The sequence below is a fragment of the Centroberyx gerrardi genome, chromosome 11, assembly GCF_048128805.1.
Source record: "Centroberyx gerrardi isolate f3 chromosome 11, fCenGer3.hap1.cur.20231027, whole genome shotgun sequence".
Lineage (NCBI taxonomy): Eukaryota > Metazoa > Chordata > Actinopteri > Beryciformes > Berycidae > Centroberyx > Centroberyx gerrardi.
Genome location: NC_136007.1, coordinates 23,973,095 through 23,994,113, shown reverse-complemented (window position 1 = coordinate 23,994,113; position 21,019 = coordinate 23,973,095). Strand labels below are relative to the sequence as shown.

The window sequence follows — 21,019 nt, the reverse complement described above, 5'->3', positions numbered from 1 at the left end:
ACATGGGCCTACCTCCGTGACAGTGGCTTATGGCTTATGTGCTTTTTCAAACCCTTGAATCTCTCTGCATTGGTTTAGTGCACACAGGTGAAAATATCCTGCTGTGACTGTTGATGTCTGGGGCTCATTTTTCCTCTGTGGTGGACCTGATTCCTTTGAAAGGGATATGCTCGTAGTATTTTTTCAGATTAATGAAGCCTGTCTTTTGAAAATTTGACATCTTACATATTTCTGAGGGTTGGCTTGATGGGGAAGCCTTTTTTTCTGTCTATGATGGTCTTGAAATGTGGTTTTAATGTGGTTTAAAGTGGTGAGGAAACAAATTTAGCACTTTTTAAATTGTATTCCTGGGAAACTGATTTAGATAGAGAGACAATATATTTTACCATAAACAACTTACATGTGCCTTTTATCAGTGCAGAGTGAAATGAAACTTTCACCAAGAGTGAGCGTGCAATGTTACATTGATAATACCATATTGCCAAATACCACATGGGTGGATCAATATTGAAGACCCCATGAAACAGAAATCAGAGCCCAGTTCATTATGTGTGGCTTTGATAAAAAGGACTATGGGAGGGGGTTATGCGAGTTGAACGGTGGGAATATGCAATACTTTCAGGAAGTGATCTAAAATCTTTAGTTAAATGTGCACTAAATCGTCTTTTATCCATTTCACTTTTCTGATGTTGCAGTTATACAACATATGCACAGTATTTACACTAAAACACTGTATGCAGTCCACACACACATAAATACACATACTAGTAAAAACAGAATGTTCTAAACTTGACTCATACATTACACAGTGGCGATAAGCTATTTCCGAAAGTTTTACATGGCAAGTAAGTCAGTCTACAGATTCCCTTGTTACCTCACATGCTAAAATATATGTCACGGAAGAGTGCAATCCATTTAACTTCTGGGACAGATGGGGAGTATAAAAAAAAAATCTTTGAGCTTCACTGCAGAGTCTTCGCCAGGTCTTAAAGGTTGTTACTATAAGTCACAATGCAAAAACGCATGTGTGCATATGTGAGCAATCACACGTGTCTGTGTGTTCTACTTGACAGTTATTACTGTATAGCAAAGTCAATCAAATGATACCATCCTCAGTAGTTCCTTCCAAGCTAATATTTCACCTCTGACTTGGCAATGCTACAAGTGACCAGCAATGATGGAATGAGTGTCAAATTAGATTTGAGTTTGGCATTTCTCACTAATCTACACAAGTGCCAGACAGCAACTCTAGTCCGCAGCTATATGCTATCTGAACCTCTCCTATATCATTACAATCAAAACCAGCCTTGAATAATGGCTTTCATTTTGGATTCATTACACGCAAAACATGGCAAACTATATCCAGTGAGCTTTCTCAAAACACAACAGGCCCCTTTGCCCTTCCCCTTCGGTGGTTCCAGTCGGAGCTTATTTTCATTTGCTGTCTAAAATGTTTTCTCGTCTTCCTCACTTTCTTGTTCTTGGACTCTGGTGGGAAGATGGCAGACTTGGATATTGGCTAGCAGCTTGTGGTCTGGTATTAGAACTAAAACCTCCCAAAGTGCGGTGGTTTGAAGTCAGCCACCTGCTAGCGCTAATTGCCCAGTCTAATTCAGCGGAGAGGCCCTTCATTCTCCACTCGCTGCTGGACTAGGAGAGACAGGGAATGGAATGCAAATTGTTAAAACTCAATGCTAAATGGCTACGGGAGGAATGGAGGAGTCGCCCAGGTCAACACATTAGGTGCACTTTAATAAGCACAGATAGGTCAAGAGTTCAACCCTCCCCTGAGGGGGTTTGTGTGTGAGAGAGGGAGTGAGAGAGAAAGAGAGAGAGAAACCAATTTAGAGGATAAATTCAATTTGTGTGTGTAAAATGTGAACGACCCGCACACGTAGGTAAATTCATAATATGACTGTCTGCTCCTTCAAAGGCATCGCTCCAGATAGGACTCACAACCTCAGAAAACCTCAGTATGACCCTCTATCACCCTGACCTGCACCTTTTATACCTCAGTCACTCCATACATCTGTGTGTATGGCGATGTGAAGGCAAATATGCGTGCATTCCAGATGTTTCCGGGCCTCAGTATTTAGACATAGATCATTGTTTTAAATCTCTGACTATAGGCTCTGACTATAAGTGTGCTAGCGCTTTATAGGTGCTCAGGTGGAGCAGCTATTTTTGGAGACAGTGGCATTCTTCTGGCTCTCGTGGACTCTTACACCAGCTTAGAAGGTAGTGCGTCTTTGAGAAAAAAATAGTTCCTATCCAAATAGAGCACAACTATTGACAGAAAGCTTGTTTTTTCAAACATTTTTCAAGATAACATTCTGACACCGGTATGATTATACTGTGAGCGTCGTGTTTTGCAAAACAACGTTTATCATAGTTTTCAAAGACTAAGAGAACAATTTTCAATTATTTTCCAAACTTTCCACACCTGTGAAGCGTGTGCAGTACATTTGTGTTCATATATTACCTGGGCAATGTTCTTGTTGAGCAAGTAGACCCCGTATTCAAAATGAAATCGCTCTCCTCTGGGGTACAAAGGGAATCTGTGAGAGAGAGGAAAAGAAGACAAGCTCAGTGTTATACAGGAACAGGTGGTTTATTCCAGTTAATCCATTACCAGCGGAGTGTGGAAACAAAAAAAACTCGAATGTTGATGTATTGAAAAAGAGAGGAGGCCCTCTCAAGAAACACTCACAGGCCAACTAAACACAGTCAAGAGTAAAAGAACACAATACAGTATACAGTACGGGCCTAGCATTTTGAAAATGTCAATAAAAAACAGTGGGATCTTAATGGGGTTCATTCCTTGTTCATTTTACTTGATGGATTGTTTCGTTGTTGAAAGTGTCCCTTCCTGTAGCCAGCGGCGTTTACAGTCACTAACACTTGCAGATGGTTGCAGAAGCCCAGTCAGGGTCTATGATCCCATCCCACAGACGCCACCTCTGCACCTTGTTAAACTGAAAAATCAAACAGGAGCAGAGGCGTCCAAACAGCCTGTCCACCCGCTTCTCACCGGGAACAAAGAGAACTCTCCCTTTCACGATGGTGGGAAAGTCCCATTGGTGCCAGTCAGATGTCTTAGTTAGGACTGCAGTGGGAGTGCTTATGAAGGATCCGGATGATAGCTGCCAGAGGGGCAGAGGGGGGGCGCCAACATCCAGAGTGGAAAAAATTCTCTTTGCTACCAGGGGCTAAAGGCTGGACTCATCCCTTCCTGTCATTATGTGCTTATGTCTGCAGATCTCCCACTGAGAAGGATGTACTGGGGACCAACTCCATGCCCTGGGCTGGGCTTTCGTCTGACAGCACACACACACACACACACACACACACACACACACACACACACACACACCTGTTTGTATTACTATGCTTGTGATGACCTTCATTATCTACAGTCATTCCCTAACCTCGAAGCCTAACCTTAACTGTCACCTTGACCTAAACCCACGCCTGAATCCCAAACGAACCTTAATCTTTACCCTAACCTAAACCAAATTCTAATTCTAATCTTAACACTACACCCAAGTCCGGATTTCAAAATCACACACACACTTTGCCACAAAATGTGTCAGAGGGAAACCACTAGCAGGAGAAATAATTGTGAGGAGTTCTATCTCTTCTCTCCACCTAAAAATGAATTAATTGTTCTTCAAAGCTTCTTGTGTCTCTGTTGGGACTCGCTTAGCAGTGACTGCTGCCAGAGCTGCTGTGTCCAAATCCACAACATGATCAAAGTCCTTTAACTGCCAGCAAAGATGACAAAATATGCCGTCTCATCAAATTAGCTGCCTTCTAGATCTTGCATCTGGATGTGAAAGTTAAACTTGACGCCTTTTTTCTGCTGCCAGTGTTCTCACTTACTATTGCTGTGCATTGGAGACAAAAGACAAAAGCAACACATTGGAGCCATGGAAAGAAATCTAGGGTATTTTGATCTGTACTTTTCATACAGAGAAGACTGTTATTGATAGACTGAATCTCTGATAGGGGAATCTGCTGGAATTAAAATTCCAATATCAAATCTCTTCATAGGGAATTTCAAAATAAATATGAGAAATGTAATACACACACACACACAGCGAAAAAGGACTAATAAAGACAGTGTGACCAGTAAGAGTTCACTGTGTAAGACCTGTTATTACATGACAGAGCTGTCAGACGCAGCAGATGTGTGCTGATGTGTGTATGTGCATGCATGTGTTGTATGCTTGCATATATGTGTGTGTGTGTGTGTGTGTGTGTACTAGTGCATATGTACAGCCGGCATGTCTCCTTCCTGTGTGTGTGCCCCCTGGGGCTCGGGTCATGGTCTTCGGTTAATCCTGTGTGAGAGGAGACATGGGCTCTTCACCCTCTCTCCCTCAGTGTGACCTATAGGTGCCTGAGGGAACAGGGGAGAATACAGTAGAGAACACACTTCCTCAGTGCTGACACTTTACTGGACTCTGATGTCAGCTGAGATCACACTAATAGCCTTGCCAGCTCTGTAGGTTAAAGTACAGTGTATTGTCCTCAACATGTTTGAAGGCATGCTTCAACTTTGCTTTTATTTTAAACCTTTACGCATGTTCTTTTTCAGCACTTCACATTCATATCTGGGAGATTACACCCAGTTAAACCTTCTACTACTGGCTACAGAGCAGCTCCAGTGAAGCAGTTTGGGGTTAGGGTAAGGTGCCTTGCTCAAGGACACCTCAACAATAGTTACTCATTTCTTTTCCCCGGAGCAGATTTGGAACTCTTAGAGAACAAGTTTCAATGTTAAAAACGCGTTTCGGCTCTTATGTTGAAAACCAATGTGTTTCAGCTGTAATAGCCTTCGTCAGGTTGCCCTCGGTAACATGAGGTTTCCCGGGTTACCAGAAACGTATTGCTTTTTAACATTAAAAGTTTTGTTCTCCAAGAGTAGCTGAGTTCTTTCTTTGTTGCGGTTCGCTTTGATCCATTTTTCGCAAGGTTGCGCCGGATATTTTTTCCCCCTACTCAGATTTTCCCAGCCGGTCTGGGGATTCGACCCAACCGACCAACCTTCCGGTCACAAGCCTATCTAGTGCACATGGTAACTTCCTCTTCAGAAAGTCACTCACACTGTGAGCAGTACACTGAAACTCTAAGAACTGAAAGAAGTAAACCATGAAGAGAGGAGATCCTACTGTCCCTAGAATGAATTCTACTACCATGATGCAACCAGCGTTGGTAAGAAGCGGGGAGACGCTGCAGGCTGAAGGCCACACAGCCAGACACTTATTGGTCCTCCACACCCTCGACACACAGCCAGAGCCCCACGGAGAAAGCGACATGCCAGAGGTCATATCTCAGCACTAGGAAATAACGAACAGGGAGGGGAAGAACAACACGACAGGCATTCCCCTCGCACCGCTGGCACTCCCAATATCACTTCCCCACGAACAGATACGATTTGTTTGCTGATGAACACGCATGACAAGGAAAACAGAACCACTTCCAACATACACACGCAGACGAACATATGAACACACACTCACACACAAGCTCCGTCACAGCGAGGTGATTAATGACCGCTGTCCACTGTGTCTGAAATCACACTGGAGAGACTCCGGTTCACCAAACACAAGGAATTCCTCCCGGGGACGTCCAGTAAAGTCAAATATATTATTACACACCAGCAGGGAGGAACGAGAGAGGAAGTCGGAGGAGGGAGGAAAGAGGGGAGGAAGCGAAGGAGTATTCAGCATGGGGAAGAAGGGGAGAAACAGAGTGAGATGGTATGAACACATTTTTTACTTTTTATATCGCTTAACCTTTATTTGACCAGGTTAATCCCATTGAGATTAAGAACCTGTTTTTCAAGGGAAACCTGGCCAAGAAAGCAGCATAAAGATAAGCATAATTGTTGTAGCCCAAGAACATACAAGTCAGAATAGAGTCACATAAAAGAAAAGGCAAGGTAAAGCAATTTATGAAATGAAAATACAATCAAAATCACATGAAAGAGTAAACAAAGTAGAATCTTCTGTTTAAGCACTCTGTAATATATTAGCATTTTACAGAGTGAGGAACCAGCTCTTTCAGCTTTAAATCATTTTGCAGTGAGTCCCATGTAGAGGGAGCAGAATATAAAAAGGCACTTTTGCCTAATGCAGTTCTGGCCTTAGGGACAGATAACATAAGCAACTCCTGAGACCATAAACAGTCATTTCCATCAGGTTTTTATGGATATACAAGAGCACGAGTACTTCGTGTGCATGTGCGTGTGCATGGGACAGAGAGCTCTACTCTTCCCTATGCTTTTCATTTTTGATCACTCAGCTGGTGGCAGCAACTGAAGCTTTCCTTTACACAGAGCAGGATGAAATGGATTACAGTGACTGCTGGCGGAGTCTGCAGGCCTAAATCAGTACCATGTCTGTCCCATCAGCCGGGGTGAAGGGCCCAGCATAAACACAGACACAAACACAGACAGATTCACACACAGGTTGCAGAGTGTACTGATGCTCCTCTCCTCTCTGGCTTATAATGCGTTCTTTTGGTTTTTTTCCTTTTGTTTTTAATTTGTCCTTTGCTCTGTCTGATGCTTGTGCTGCCATTTTATATGAAGTTATTATGATTTAGAGTTTCACTTATAAGCCATTTGGTTTTTGCATCTCTTGCACAATGTTGTTTGTTCTTTTGTTTTGTTTATGTGCAAATTAATCAAATCAAATGATCCCTATCTCCCCAGTCACTGGTTCACCTCCTCACATTTTCCTCACTTTCCCTAATGGACGCGTTTCTTCTCTCAGCACATCCCTCTCCTACTCCCCTCAGTGGCAGCTCTGTTGAAGGGTCATATCCACGCAACTAACACAGCAAACGGAATATGACAGGCACCCTGATCAACACTACCATTCGCATTAGCATCCATCTAAAATCTGCTTTCATTTAGCCAATACTTCAACTCGCGCTTGCGCTGGACAAAAAGATGAAAAAGAAATGACAGTGAGTTGAGAGCAGAAGTAAATCTGTCACTTTTTTCCCCCTCATAAAAAAATCCCCTACTCTTTTCTTCCCATCTAGCCTTCACAGCAACCACCCATAGGATACTTAACGTGCGAGTGCTGGCTCTGCGTGTAGACACGAAAATATGTAATTAATAAGTGCAGAGCCATGGGAGGGAACTTGCTGCATCTCACAGAAAAGTCCCCCTGTCTTTATGAGCCAGAATATCTAAACAAGCCCCGGGCTCACCAGGCCTGCCAGCCCTTTAACTGCAGGGTCTAGACGTCCCTTCTCCTCACAGACAACTTGAAATATAAAAGAGGGACTCTTGTTAAAAGGAGGAAATAATTGACAGACGTGCAGCCGAAACGCTGAGATGAAGAGATGGGATGTCCGTCCCTCTTCCTTCCTGTCCGTTTCTTCTTTTAATCCATTCCTTGCTCGCTCCTTCACTCGTGTGGATGGGAGATATTTTATAGACGGCTGAGTTATAGTTCTTTCAGCTCGGGGCAAACCACCGCCGATGTCTGCACAATCTGCCGGGCTGCACCGCGGGGGCCTCCTAGCAGGTGACAACAGCACATGACGTCTTTTACGGCCTCTGGTTAAGTGCAACATTTATGGTGGGCTGTCTATTTGTCAGTTGGAGAAAAGGTGAGGTTACTATGGTCCAGAGCTCATAATTAAAAATCTACGGAGAGCTTTTTGTATGCGTTTGGCTTTGTAAATACCAGCTGTTGAGGTATTTGTTAAAACTTACAATGTGGTATCTGGAGTGGGGCTGCAATGAGTCAAAATGGAGGGCAGCAAGTCCATCTGGGCCCTGTTCTTTGACTTAAAATGGCCATTGTCTCCATAGGCAGCCTGTTAAAAGCAGTCTATTAGAGGACCCAGGGCAGAAGGTCACTGGGTGCTCCTTGTACAAACTATACAGTGCATGTATATTTAAGTGTGTTACAGCATAAGGGACTCCTCTCTCTCTCTCTCTCTCTCTCTTCCCCCTTGGGTCCATTGTATTAAATGCAGGAGTGTAAAAGAGGAAGCGGCTGTGCAGGTGGGTGGTCGAGCTCAGCCTTAATCTGGTTCCTGAAAATATGGTGGGAATATTCCTAGTGACCGGCTGACCTGCTGTAATGTTTACACAGGCCGGGGTCTCCACATGTGTCGGCGTGCCTGTTTAGACATCCTAATTAATACGCCAAATGTGCAAAACAACAGTCCTGGCTCACATCTTGGACAGGAGGCTCGGCCAGCACTTATATCCCTGTTTGGAGGTGGTGGTGGGGGAGGCGGGGGGGCGGGGGGGGGCTGGTCATGAGTTTCACAATGTCTTTAATGTGCAATTTCAAACGGCATGGGACCATAAATCATCTGCGCCTGCTTTTAAAAAAAAACACCTGCCTTGCAACTGTCAAGGCCCTAATGGTAGAGGTTACTATATAAATCACAGTGAGCTGTAATTTTCAATATCTGAGAAATGATTACACTGAGCATCTGTCAGTGAATGCTATTTTAATGACCGCTGCTGCACTTAAGACCCCAGCGTAACCGTTTCGCCATCTTGGTGTATGCCGTTAAAGTGTCTCCTGAGTGATGTGGCGGTTGCTCGCTCTGTCGTCTTGGGTTTTCATCAGGGCTCTTAAGAATATCCAGTGGTCCAGTGTCCCCCCCCCCACACCCTGTTCTCTCATTTTCTTCCTCCTCTCCCTTTTGTTTCCCTCCATTGTTTTAATCATAAGCAGAGATGGAGAAGAGGGGCTGGATCTGACCTGCAGCCTCCACAGCGTTCACTCACTGGCCACCATCTTGGCTATCACAGACCTTCACTTTCTCCCAGATGCAGCCTTTTAAAAACCTGAAATTATGTCTGATCCAAATTCAAACAGATCGAAACACCTATTTAGACTTGCTATTCCAACCTCATGGCAGTCTCAGGCCATATAACACCTCAGTTTTCCATGGCCATAGCTGCACTGGAGAGGGAGCGAGAGCTGGTACTGACGTAAGGAGTGTTACAAGTAAGTCCAATTTCTGCCCATCTATGAGAAAGTATATAACACAATTTGATATACTGAGCTGGCTGGGCCATTCCATTCAACCTACAGCATCTTTTTGAAAGCCATTCAAGACAGATGCTTCTTGTTATCCCTTTAATGAAGGACGGACATAGGCCGGTCAAATGGGTTGTGCAACAGCAGGACTCCAAGATGAAGGGCTGCTTATACAACTGACCTGTCAACCTAGGAGAGATTCCTTCACTCTCTTTAGAGCTATAAAAAGTTACTATTCTTGCAATTGTTCTTGAATGATACTGTATAAAACCTTAAAAGACAAGAACAGATTCTGTCCAGTCCCATGGCATCGTTGTGGTTGACGTAGAGAGCTAATTAATTATCATTTTGTTTGAATGTGATCTAAGTTCCTACTTTGGCTCCAAAGTTGATCAGCTGCCTCCTGCCAACTGGGCTTTCTAATTAAAGTTAGCAACTGAACCATCAGCAAACATAGCTTGAGGAATATTACATATAGAAGCACTGTTTAAACGACATTGTGATATAAAATGCCAGAGTATGTGCAGTCTTTCTTACATCGTAAAAAGATATAGCTATACTGTATATCAACATACTGTACAGTATCAGTGTATCAGTGTCCATGCAAACTAATAGAAGAAGAACCCAGAAATATGTTCTCTTGTCCTGTGATGTCATCAAAATGAATTTGCATACGGAAAGGACTATGGGAGACATCGCACCTAAAATGTGAAGAGTTATAGTTTACGTTTAAGTTTCACAATAATAAAACTTTTACTTATTTCTAAATAGAGAACCTACTTGATTTGTACAAAATTATTTTTACCAAACCACGACGAAGTTTCAAAGCGCCCAGGTATAGATGAGCAAAGTGTCTCACTCCTGGTAGCTCAAGATGAATTTGACTCTTGAAGGCAAAGTATAAAACAACAAAACAAACTACTGATACTGAGTGGAAGTGGAACAACATAGAGCCCACCTCTGCTTTTGTGTGTGGATATCTGCCTGCGGTCTGTGTCCTGTCATTGAGCCGCTTGTACACCCTCCCCTCCAGCCCTGCAGAGCCTCTCCCCATCACTGCTCAACCCTAGGGAGGAGGGGGTTGTTTGGGTGCAGTGCCCCTCTCCTCCTGTCCACATGGTCCATGTTAAGAGACGTGAAACCGCTGAAGCCCCGGAACAATAACCTCCTTCCTTTGAGCTTACAGGTTCCTCTCCTCTTAACCCGGCCTCCCTCCTCGCCCTGGCATTCACACCGACTCCCTCCACCAACGGTTTCTTTATACTTGATCCAAGCGGTGATGTGTAAATCCCTGCATACATCCATTTTTCCTTTAGCCCGTGATAAAGAAAATCAGAAAAAATGGACTGGCCTTAATACTTTGGGTAAAAATCTGTATGAGGCAGCGCTTGCTTTTTAATGGCCGGGCTCTGGTCTCAATCATACATCGGACATCTGGATCGCATCTCCCTAGTTCTCCCCCATGCAATCAGACACACTGGAACTGGGCTCTCCGCAGGACAAAATGTGGGCGCAACATGTCGTTAGAGTCCATTGATTTCAGAGAATGTCTTTGACAAGGAGGAGGATGCTTCTGAGATCCCAAATAGAGTGTTAGAGTTAGGCCAAGTTAGGCCAAGTGCCAAACACACCAGTCATCTTCTACACCTTATTTTCAAAATTCTTACGAGGCCCCACGCCAAACTCTGGCCGTTGTCCAAGTGCTAGAGGGCAACACAGTTCAGCTCAACACATGCCTTGACTGGTTTTACTGTGGCAAAATAGCTGGCCATATGAAATGAGGCAGTCATTATCCTAACCCACAAGTTCACCACGATGTGGAAAGGAATACAGCGGTATTAGCCGCACTCAAAAGGTCAGACGCATTCATATTCCTCGCACCACGCTGAAGGACCGATGCTTGCTACACTCCAATTAACAAGCTCCTAAAAAACTCTTCATCCTGGGGGTAGGAAATGTATTTTCTTGCTCAACTATACCTAAACTTTGCTGGCTCTTAAGAGTATGGAAATGTGAGGGATTTCACTTTGTATAGGAGTGACAGGGTGAAGTGTTTTAATACCACAATTTGGATCCACATCAAGTAGTAGAGCCGTAGAATGGGGATGCCGAGCTTTATCTCACGGGGATGCATCTATGGCATGTGGAGTCAACCAGAGCACATTGCAAAACTAGGTAAAAGGAGAAGCTTGGTTAGGACTATTACCGTTTCACAGAGGGCTACAGCGCAACATGCAACTCAAAAAAAGAAAAGCAAAAAAACCATAAGGTTCCTTTTCTATATGCATTCCTATATGATCGACTGACTGCTTGCTAATCCTGCCACGCTTTGAGGCACTGATCCCGTACCACCTCACTTATCACCATTGGCTGCCTCTTTCCGACACTTTAATCGCCGCTTTTTTGTACACTTTCAGAGCGCCGGCTAGTTGCTTTCCGTCTTCCCACACATCATTTGGCTGCGTGTCTGCTGCCCGCCGGGGCCTCGGGAGTCATAAACATGTAGAGGGGGGCAGGGGTGAAAGGTCGTCGGAGCGTTTGGCCCTGCTCAGGGACACCTGAGGGCGACGCGGGGCCGGATCGTAGAGCCTCTCTGTCCGACAGCCGCACACCCTGCAGGTTTATTTTTTCTGATGGACCCTCGTGTAAATATCCTGCGCGGCGGGCCTGGGAATGAGTACGGTGCAGTCAGGCCTTCAGCCACGCGGGAGCGCAAGCTGACCCCCGGTGAGCCTCTCCAGCTGCTGTCATGACATCATCACTCGCACAGAGAGAGATGGGCGTTCAATCACAGTACTGTCCGATAGCGTCTCTCTCCCTTTCCCTCTCTCACACGCACGCACGCACACACACACACTTCCCATCCGGCTGTTTGTCTTCTAATGTATGACATGTGGATGTGGAAGTGTCAGTGCTTATTTACATGTCTTCCCCTGTGCCTCGACTGAGGATGAGCAGTACGCATGTGTTTGACTGAGAATATGGAAAAGAGAGATATAAACACTGGACTTGTTCACCCTTATAGAGGTCAGCAAATGTGTGTCACGCTAGTCCACATGCAGGTCAGGTTAGAACATTAAAAGGTCAGATTCGAAGCAAAGGCCTGGTGAGGCTTATTGGTCTGGAGCCCTGTTATTATGACCCGATTTAACATGGCCATGTGGCCTGGATCTCCTCTCTTCGCAATTTCAATAATTTACTATAATGAGCCTACTCCAGGTTTCAAAGGATCCCCAGCCAGCTCCTTTACAGCCACCTGAACGACACAGCACACTGCCCAACACTCAATATACAAAGGCACACAACTGCTTTCAAAAGGCCTGTGTGTGTTCAGACTCAAAGCAAGCAATAAGCCCTGCAAAGACAACCTGTATGAAAATGTACTGGGAATTATATATTACATTCAATACCACAAAACAAAACGTATGTGGTGCATAACGGGTGAAATGTCCTGCTGATATGCAAGGTAAAGACATGCATAGTGCAAAGTCAGCATTGTGAGCGCAGTGTGCAGACCTGAAGATCACAAGCTTGAGTGTTTATGTGTAGCGTGGCAAGATGTAATCCAGACAGATGGGACTTTCATCTTTATGCTTTTCTCTTCTGTCAGTGGTTTGAACATATCCTCACTAATCACTCTAACACCAAAGGGCCAATCAAATATACCCACATCCATAGCTAGTAACACTACTGATTATACCAATTTCCTCATCGTTCCCCTCTCTCACTTGTCGAAGGGGGTCTCGTCATGAGCGGAATGTCAATATGCACGGATGGCGCATACCTGAAAGTACATATGTGTCCCAAGCATGCAATTATCACAATCCAGCAGGGGGTTTTATTCAAGCTTGATGCATAGTTACAACACCATAACAGATACAAATAATAATTTCATTACTTTGGCCCGTGCTGTAATTACAGTGCTTGTACAGTTCATGACTTATGACAAGCAGCCCCGATAAAGCCCAAGGTGAGGTTTTAGCTTCTCCATTTATCATTTGCTGGTCTTTTTGTCAACGTAGCATTCCTCAATCATAAATACTACTCCATTCAGCAAAAACCTATATAAATGCTGGAGGAAAAGTGGTTACAGCCCTAGGGTACGATACAGACATTGGCACAAGGTGGGCACTGTGATTTACAGTCTGCACACTGAGCTCCATTATTAAAAACAAGCACTGTCTGAACACTTGGATAGATTAAAAAAAGAAGGGGACTTTCAGTTGTTACCAGAGGCAATAAAGAGTTTAAGAGTGCACCAAAAACTGGATCCTGTGCAAAAAATTAAGCTTCTCCTGTCCAAAGCTTTTCAGCTTGGTGGTGAAAATGGGAGGGATGTGACAGCTCGCAGATACAAGCGGTCATAATGAGGTTTCCCACAAACGGGCGGCTGGCCTCACTGTGATGAGATGAGGACCTCAGCAATGCTTGGAGGACCTCGGTGTCGAGCCACTGCTCCTCCACACTGAGGGGAGCCAGTGGTAGGTGGGACGTCTGGGCTGCTCTGCTTGCCCTGCTGCCACTGTGACCCTGACCCCGATAAGCAGCTAGAAAACGGATGGATGAATGGATGGGTGACAGGTCACATGTAGCCCTCTCTGATGCCGTCTCTACTGGAATCCCAACACACACACACACACACACACACACACACACACACACACACACACACACACACACACACACACACACACACACACACACACACACACTACACATCTCACACAGAGTTCCCAGGGTTTCCTGAAACTCAAGCACCTCTAAGGGACTATCAAGGAGGATTTAGAAGAGTTTCTAGCACTTTTCAGCGCAAAAATGTTCAGTGGCATTCACAAATATGCATTTCAGACATTTTTTGAGTGAAATTCATCATCAGCGCAGAGTAAAAAAAAATCACATATGAAAACAAGACACAGGCTACAGTTGTGCTGAATTATTGTTCATTCCAACTGAATTGCAGTCTGTGGTTTAAAAAGCTGCCACATACCATTTATTTCTGTTGATTACATTTTTCAAGGGATCCTGAAGGTCTTTAAGGACATTCTGAAGATTTTAGGACCATTTTTGGCCATTTTCACCCCGCCTAAAAATGGATTGTAGTACAGTTGACAAACTTTTCTAGGGCTTGGGCACAATTCTATACATGGTAGCACTCTCTGTATTCAATATTTGAATTGATGATGTGTCAACATCTTAAATATAGGGCCTCAAAGGGAATAAATCTATAACAGCCACAAGGCTGACAATTTATTAACCACAATCTTCCAGGTCTTTGGAATCTGGCAGCACTAAGTTATTCCATGTGGTTTTTGGTTTGATTGATTATTGGAAGTGTAATAAACTTGGCAGAAATAAAACAATGGGGTGATCATTAAGAGGTGATAATGACACAGAATAGATCTTCAGCATGTATTTTCAATTTTTCTTCATGTACTTTAATGTTAACAATGTTAAAAATGTTGCAAATGTTCAATCCCTTTTTTGAATCTTGAGTTGGAAACGAATACCAGCTGAAATGTTTGAAGAGTTGATAAATGCTTCTTTGATGTTACAGCTATTCTTCGCCAGTAAATGCAAAAATCTGTTCCAAGATTTTATAGTCAGTATGCTACTCCATACATTGATAACTTGTGACTTTGTATAGCAAATTATGTTGAATGCATTCTCACAACTATGTTCAAATCTACTAAATACTGATAACTGGCCTGTGGGAGAAGGTTGCGGAGAAGAACATTCACTCTGCCTTACACACACACACACACACACACACACCAAGGGAGCCAGCAACAAGTCAGACAGGATGGAGTGGGGAACACACTGAGAAAGTCAGAGTCCTATGCATTGAGATTGTAAGGCTATAACTTGTTTGCAAGCCAAGAAGAGAATTTATTATCCGATTACCTATTTCTGATTACTGCAGAAGCAGACTTGATCACTTTCAAGCATTCACCAAATCAAGCACAACTTTCACCTTGAAAATACTCAACAAGAGTGTGAGACCTGGTTGCACACACACACACACACACACACACACACACACACACACACCTCACAACATCTACACCTCATCTGAATAACAGGATCCATCCAGTGCTCTCTCTCATGTTGTTTTGTGCTCATCGTCAGGTAGCTGCTTTTCGGTAGAAATTAAACCGCACAAAAGCCCAGTGTGGACTAACTTCAAGAAAGTAAAGGCCAGTCTTGTTCCGTGTCGTACGATGGCTTCATGACAACAATCCTGAATCATCTCCAAAAAGCATCCAACTATCTCTACAAGCAAAGAAGAAGGGCTTAGCCTAACTAACATGAGAGCATTTGTGCCTCAGAAGTGGAAGAGAATCTCTGCCCTCATTGACAACATGTTTGTCATAGACAGCGAAAAGTGATGCCTGCGATTCTTTTTATCCATAATCTGCTTTGGCCTTTGTAATTTTTGGCATGCACTGAATAGATGACTGTGAGAAAAAAGCCTTATGCACATCCCTAATTAATTGATTGTTAATTGCTGTTTCTATGCCCAGTGGCCAGCCTACTTACTCTCTCTCCTTCTCAGTGAGCCTGTCAGTGATGGTGTCCTTGATGGAGGAGCGGGAACCCTTGTGGATGACTGGATACCTAAGAGGGATCTGCAGGAAGCAGGAGATCATCAGGACCAGGTGCGCCGTGTAACCCAGGGCGACTGCCACGCTCCCGTCATCTTTTGCTGCGGGACAAAAAGAAAACACAAGTTCCGGTAGATACACGATAAGGAAGTTGACTTTTGTTGAACGGATCTGAAACGTTGTGCTTGTTAATCCATCAATGACCTTTTACGATGATCTACATCAACACACAAAAGCTCAAAGCCTACACTCTAATGCAAATCAAAATTCAAAACGGCAGTCAGTATAATCACTCGAATGTCAGTACTTTAATATATCAAACGCTTCAAAGCACACAATCAGCAATCCTCTGCAATGTTGGATTTGTTTGGGATGTCCTTTCAGTACATGAGAAAATAAATAGTCTGTACATAATCCATGTTCACATCTTGTGAATCCAAACAAAAATCTATAAACATCAAACAGAAGACAATTTGATATCCAAGTATTCACAGGAAGAAGAGCAGTTGCGTTCATGTGGGAAAGTGTTTTGAAAATGATACAAAATACAGCTTTTGGTGGCACGGCACGCACCGCACCAAGAAACACTGGCGGCTGTACGATACCTCATCTGCTTCAGAAATGTGCCTGAGTAGCAAAAGCATCACATATAACAATCCCCTCTGAACCCAAACACATTTCGGGTGGAAAACTAGATGCCTTTGTGTACATTTCTGACAGGGTACGAAACCATCTCATTTCCAATAAGAGAAATGGTTTCAAGAGAGCACACTAAGTGGTTTCAAGTTCTCAAGCAGCAGCAGCACACCGCTTGAGGCAAAGACTTAAAATCATAGTGGTTTTTATCTTAATGCTTTGAAATAATAGACTATGACCATAGTGAGTGGTAGACTGCTTGGCTCACACTGTGTGTTTTTTCTGCTTAACACAGAAAGCCTGTATTGTATCATTCTTGTTCCTTTTTGACTCCATAGCAACTAAACACCTGGTGTAAACAGCTTCCCGGCGTCCAGTGCTCTTGGATGCTGCTTCAAACTAACAAGAATGCCAGGTCAAGTAAAGGACATGCAAGTATAAGTGACACCTTAGGGTGCAACTGGAGACTTGCTGATACCTTGTTAGTTTGAGCTGACAGGGAGAGCTTAGTTATGGACTTCACCGCAGTGGCACCCATTTTCACTTTGTCCCCCTGGTGAGATTAGGACTTCCACTAACCCTGACCCTGGTCTCTAATGCGGAACATCCTCCCCTACAGGCCTTTTTAGCCTTTCTCCGACACCCATCCAGACAGTTCTGGACTTGATCAAGCTCTCTCTAGGGCAGACCCCACACAAATGGGAGCATGGGGTCAGAGATGAGGTGAAGTGCGCAGGTAGAGGGCATCATTCTGCACCTCTTACTTCTGTCATCTGTATACAAGGTCTGTGTATATTGTCTTGGCCTCTGTATGAGCTCTAGTGGATATGACGGTGCTGTTAGGTGGTGAACGATGGCTACCTGGCATTGCATGGCAGCTCTTCTCTGCATCTCACAAACCACAAGCCTCCGGACTAAGAGGGAGGGGCAGACAGGAGAGGGTAGTTAGCAGTGGATGCGTTAGGACGTTCTCTATTAGCCCTTTTATCTTCTGCCACAGCACATGCTCGGTGGTTTACTCACTGCTAGGTATCCACCTACGCAGGACTGGGAGGCAGGGGCAGACACAGGCCTCCGCCATGGGGGAACAAGTCAACGCTGCAAACACAAATGGGCTGGCTGTCAGCTGTGCAGGGCAGTGGACAAAGACAGGGTGTGAAGGAGACACGCTGTACTGTACTCACTCTGTCCACTAAAGGATGTTAGCAGGTGGAGTGAGACAGCGGGGAGCGGAGGAGAGTGGGAGTGGTATTTTGAATTATGGACTCAGAGGCTTGCTTCATCCCACCAGCTGTGAGGAAGGGGAGCTGGAGAATGTGGGGTATGGACGAAGGGTGGGAGTGTTGGGAGTGTTAGAGGGGTCTGCAGTCCAAACCTTACCCCCTCAATCCCACCCCCCTCAACTCCTCCAAGCTCTTGAGAAGTTATGAATCAAGCCTGCCTGTGAAAGCAAATCCTATTTATCAGAACACATACAGCCTCAGCCTAACCCTAAACCCACCGCACAAACATAATAACTATGGCTTCATGGCCGTCATAGCATGGTAAAGAAAATACTTTTCAGTTGCCTAACACTTTGCCTAACTTCTTTGATATGAAACCATGTGGTTTTGGCTCACCAAGGTAGTGGAACCGGTTATAAAAGCAAACTTGATGCAAGACTGTGCACAACACTGTGGCTGTACTGAGCAACTCCCCCATTAGCAGCCAACACAAGATCAGCAGAGCTGTGTATTGACAGAAAAACAATAAAGAGGAATGTAAATCATCCCACCAGTAGCTCCCAGAATGTCTGTCTTCTCTCTCTGGTCCTCATAGAACAACCGCTTAAAAAGATGCAAGAAAAAATATATATCACAGTCTCAAGAGTTCAAATACACAGGAAGCAATTTCTGCATTCCTGGATGATAGGGGGCACTTTAGGGGCCCAATGGAGTCAGCTTCCATTCAGACGAGGTCGCTGAATGACCATGTTCAAATTTTCCACTGTGTTGCTTTCAGCCCTATCAGGGTACTTAATCTGCCCCTTACACACAGCCAGCTCATCCTCTCTGGTACTCTCTGGTGATCACAAGGCTCCTTGTGTCAAACAGTGTCTTTGTCATAGAGGAGTATTTATATTGGTGCTCAGCCACTGCTGACTCATCTCGCGTTTCTTAGATGAAAGATAGCGTTTATTGTGAGTAGAGAGTGGTTTTGATTGTGCAGAACTGGCCGGAGCAAAGCAGGTGGTCAACCCATCCCAGAAAGTACAGCTGCATCCTATTGGCAATAAAATCATAATGTAATTTTTACAGCTAAATATTGCATGGGCAGTAAGAAGTGGAAAGTGGAAACAGTTAATTTTACATGTTTAGGATTCACTCTGCTGAAATATAATGATGAAAATTTTCTCTGATGTGCTACTTGATTTTTAGACCAAGGACTCTCCAAAGCACAGCATATCTTGTTAAAGAAATTGTCTGCAACTCCTTTCTCTGTGATGAAAAGTGTAACCTTTTGCAATTTGCAAAGAATTTGGCAGCCATAGTAGCCAAAATTGTGTTTTCTGATTACTTGTGCAGCCCACCTAGACAGGTGGTATCCTCATCTGCTTTAAAATAGTAAAGTGTGCACATGCCAAATCTAATGAGGGAGCAATTCAATTCACCCACCCATCAAAACTGCTTTCCTGCACCAAAATTCTATATATAACCATTGGCATGAAAGCAAAGATGAAACATTTGTTCAGCATGCCTCGCCGCAGCTTGTCCTCCTACAACCCTGAAACACAGAGACCCACACAAGCGGACACACAATCATTTACCTTGGAAATCCTCAGAGTTGGGCAGCTTGACTCCGCAGATGACATAATCTGACTGATTAGCCTGAGGATTTGAATAAAGAGGTTTCATATTAAAGACAACGATCAGACAGCGGAAAAATAGACACAGACAAGTCGAAAAATCCCTGTGGGGCGAACACCAGCTTTGCAGCTGGAAGAGGCACTCGCTCTAAATCATTCACTTATTGACCACGGGTGTTGGCATTTAAAGTATTCTGTTTCTTCAGCGAACATTTTAGACAACCGAGTGACTGTAACATATAACAGAAAGCTGAGTAAAACAAGGATGTTCTCCTAAAACATCGAAGTAGAATACAGAAGGGCACCTTAGTACGCCTTACTGCATACAGTGCATTATACTGTATCTGCAGCAACTTGTATGTAAAGTGTCTTTATAAAAGCCTTGATGCTGTAAATGGGTGATTTTTTTTGTAGTTGCCTTGTGTGCAGTGTGTTGTGCATCAGGTCCAACTCACCACGTCGATGGGGTAGATGTAGGAGAGCTCTGACAGGAGCTGACGACAGCGGAAGGTGAGCTGTGCGTTGGACTTGAGGAACTGCTCTCTGGGGAGACAAAGCCAGACACATGGACGACACAGTGAGACATTTCGCTGAACCGATCGGGCCGAACGAGACAAAAGCCACAGTCAGGAGTGGAGCAGATGGGGAGGGGTAGGGCAGGGAGAGGAACGAGGGAAAGAGGAGAGACGAGTGGGTAGGAGAAGGAGGAAAGAGGGCAGCCGGAGGTAGTGGGAGAAGGAGAAAATGAGCAGCTGAAGTCATACAGGAGAGTTAGTGCTGGAGAGGGACCCACAGTAAGGCTTATAGGTGATTAAAGCACCGTAAAAGAGAGGAGATGAACGACAGAACCGAGAGGAGAGAGAGAGAGTTTATGTATGCAGCGTAATGAGGTGTGACAGCAGGTTAATGTCAGTCTAAAGGGAAGGCTAGCCAAGCTGGTGTTTGTCTAGGCACTTCTTGGATGAGAGCGCTAATGGCTCCGGCGCTGAGTCATCTTCAATCTAACTGTAAAAGAAACTCAATTATGACAACTGCCAAATTACCAGCCACTTTATATCCCCCTGGGACAGTCCCAAATGATCGTCCTGGGTCCCTCAACCCCCAGCCTGTCCTATTACTAAAGCTGGATGGGTGAAATCCTGCGAAAAGTGAAGATGTCTGGAATAATGTTCACTTTCCAATGACAACTACTGGGGTCTGCTTATTCACAGCTTATTCACAATTGCAATTTTAAAAAAAAAATGCAATATTTTAAATATTTGTTACTTGTTAATGTTGTTTTTCAGCTCAGAAAAGTTCTAAACTGCTGAATAGTACGGTTTGTAATGAGTGTGTCAAACAAGTTGTAAAATTCTTGTATATTCCTGTAAAGTGACCCATTTGTAAAACCGTGCAATATATTCCCTGACCTCTCCAGAGAATGTATCAAATTCCCTGACCTTTCCTGTCTGGAGTACACCTCTAAAACTGTCATGATATTCCAGAAATCTCATTACCTGTGGGAACCCTGTGTGTCGTACTACAACCCAAGTCTGCTTGCTAATGTACACGAATGTTCTTGGCTAACAGTGTTTGAAGTGTTGTTTATGTGTAGGCAAACACTGGCTGACGCTTACAAAAAAACAAATGTCCTACTGAATGTCCCTCAGGTTTAGCAACAGTGTTGTCATCAGTGATGAACATGAGTGGTGCCTCATAAGGGTTTATAGAGCTCTTCTCACCACATTGTGTTTTTGAATCTGAAATGAGGCCACAATATTGTAGCCAATGACACTAGAACCACAGAAGCTACAGTATGAGATGATTGCTACACTGACACCTACAACATACCTTGACCAAACTGAAAAAACATACTGGTTTCCTGGTTTCACAGCTGCAAAATAAGCTATAGAAAAATCAGTATTGAT

At 44.1% G+C, this 21,019-nt stretch overlaps 1 protein-coding gene across 1 annotated transcript in view; it reads right to left on the bottom strand.

The window, feature by feature from the left end:
* Positions 1-21,019, bottom strand: part of uvrag (UV radiation resistance associated gene) — an 86,493-nt gene that overhangs the window by 34,565 nt on the left and 30,909 nt on the right. The window contains exons 10-13 of the mRNA XM_071898350.2: positions 19,568-19,655; positions 19,074-19,134; positions 15,567-15,732; positions 2,483-2,558 (exon numbers count right to left, since the gene is read on the bottom strand). Of these exons, the coding sequence (XP_071754451.1) occupies positions 2,483-2,558; positions 15,567-15,732; positions 19,074-19,134; positions 19,568-19,655 (391 nt within the window). The remainder of the gene's footprint in view (positions 1-2,482; positions 2,559-15,566; positions 15,733-19,073; positions 19,135-19,567; positions 19,656-21,019) is intronic.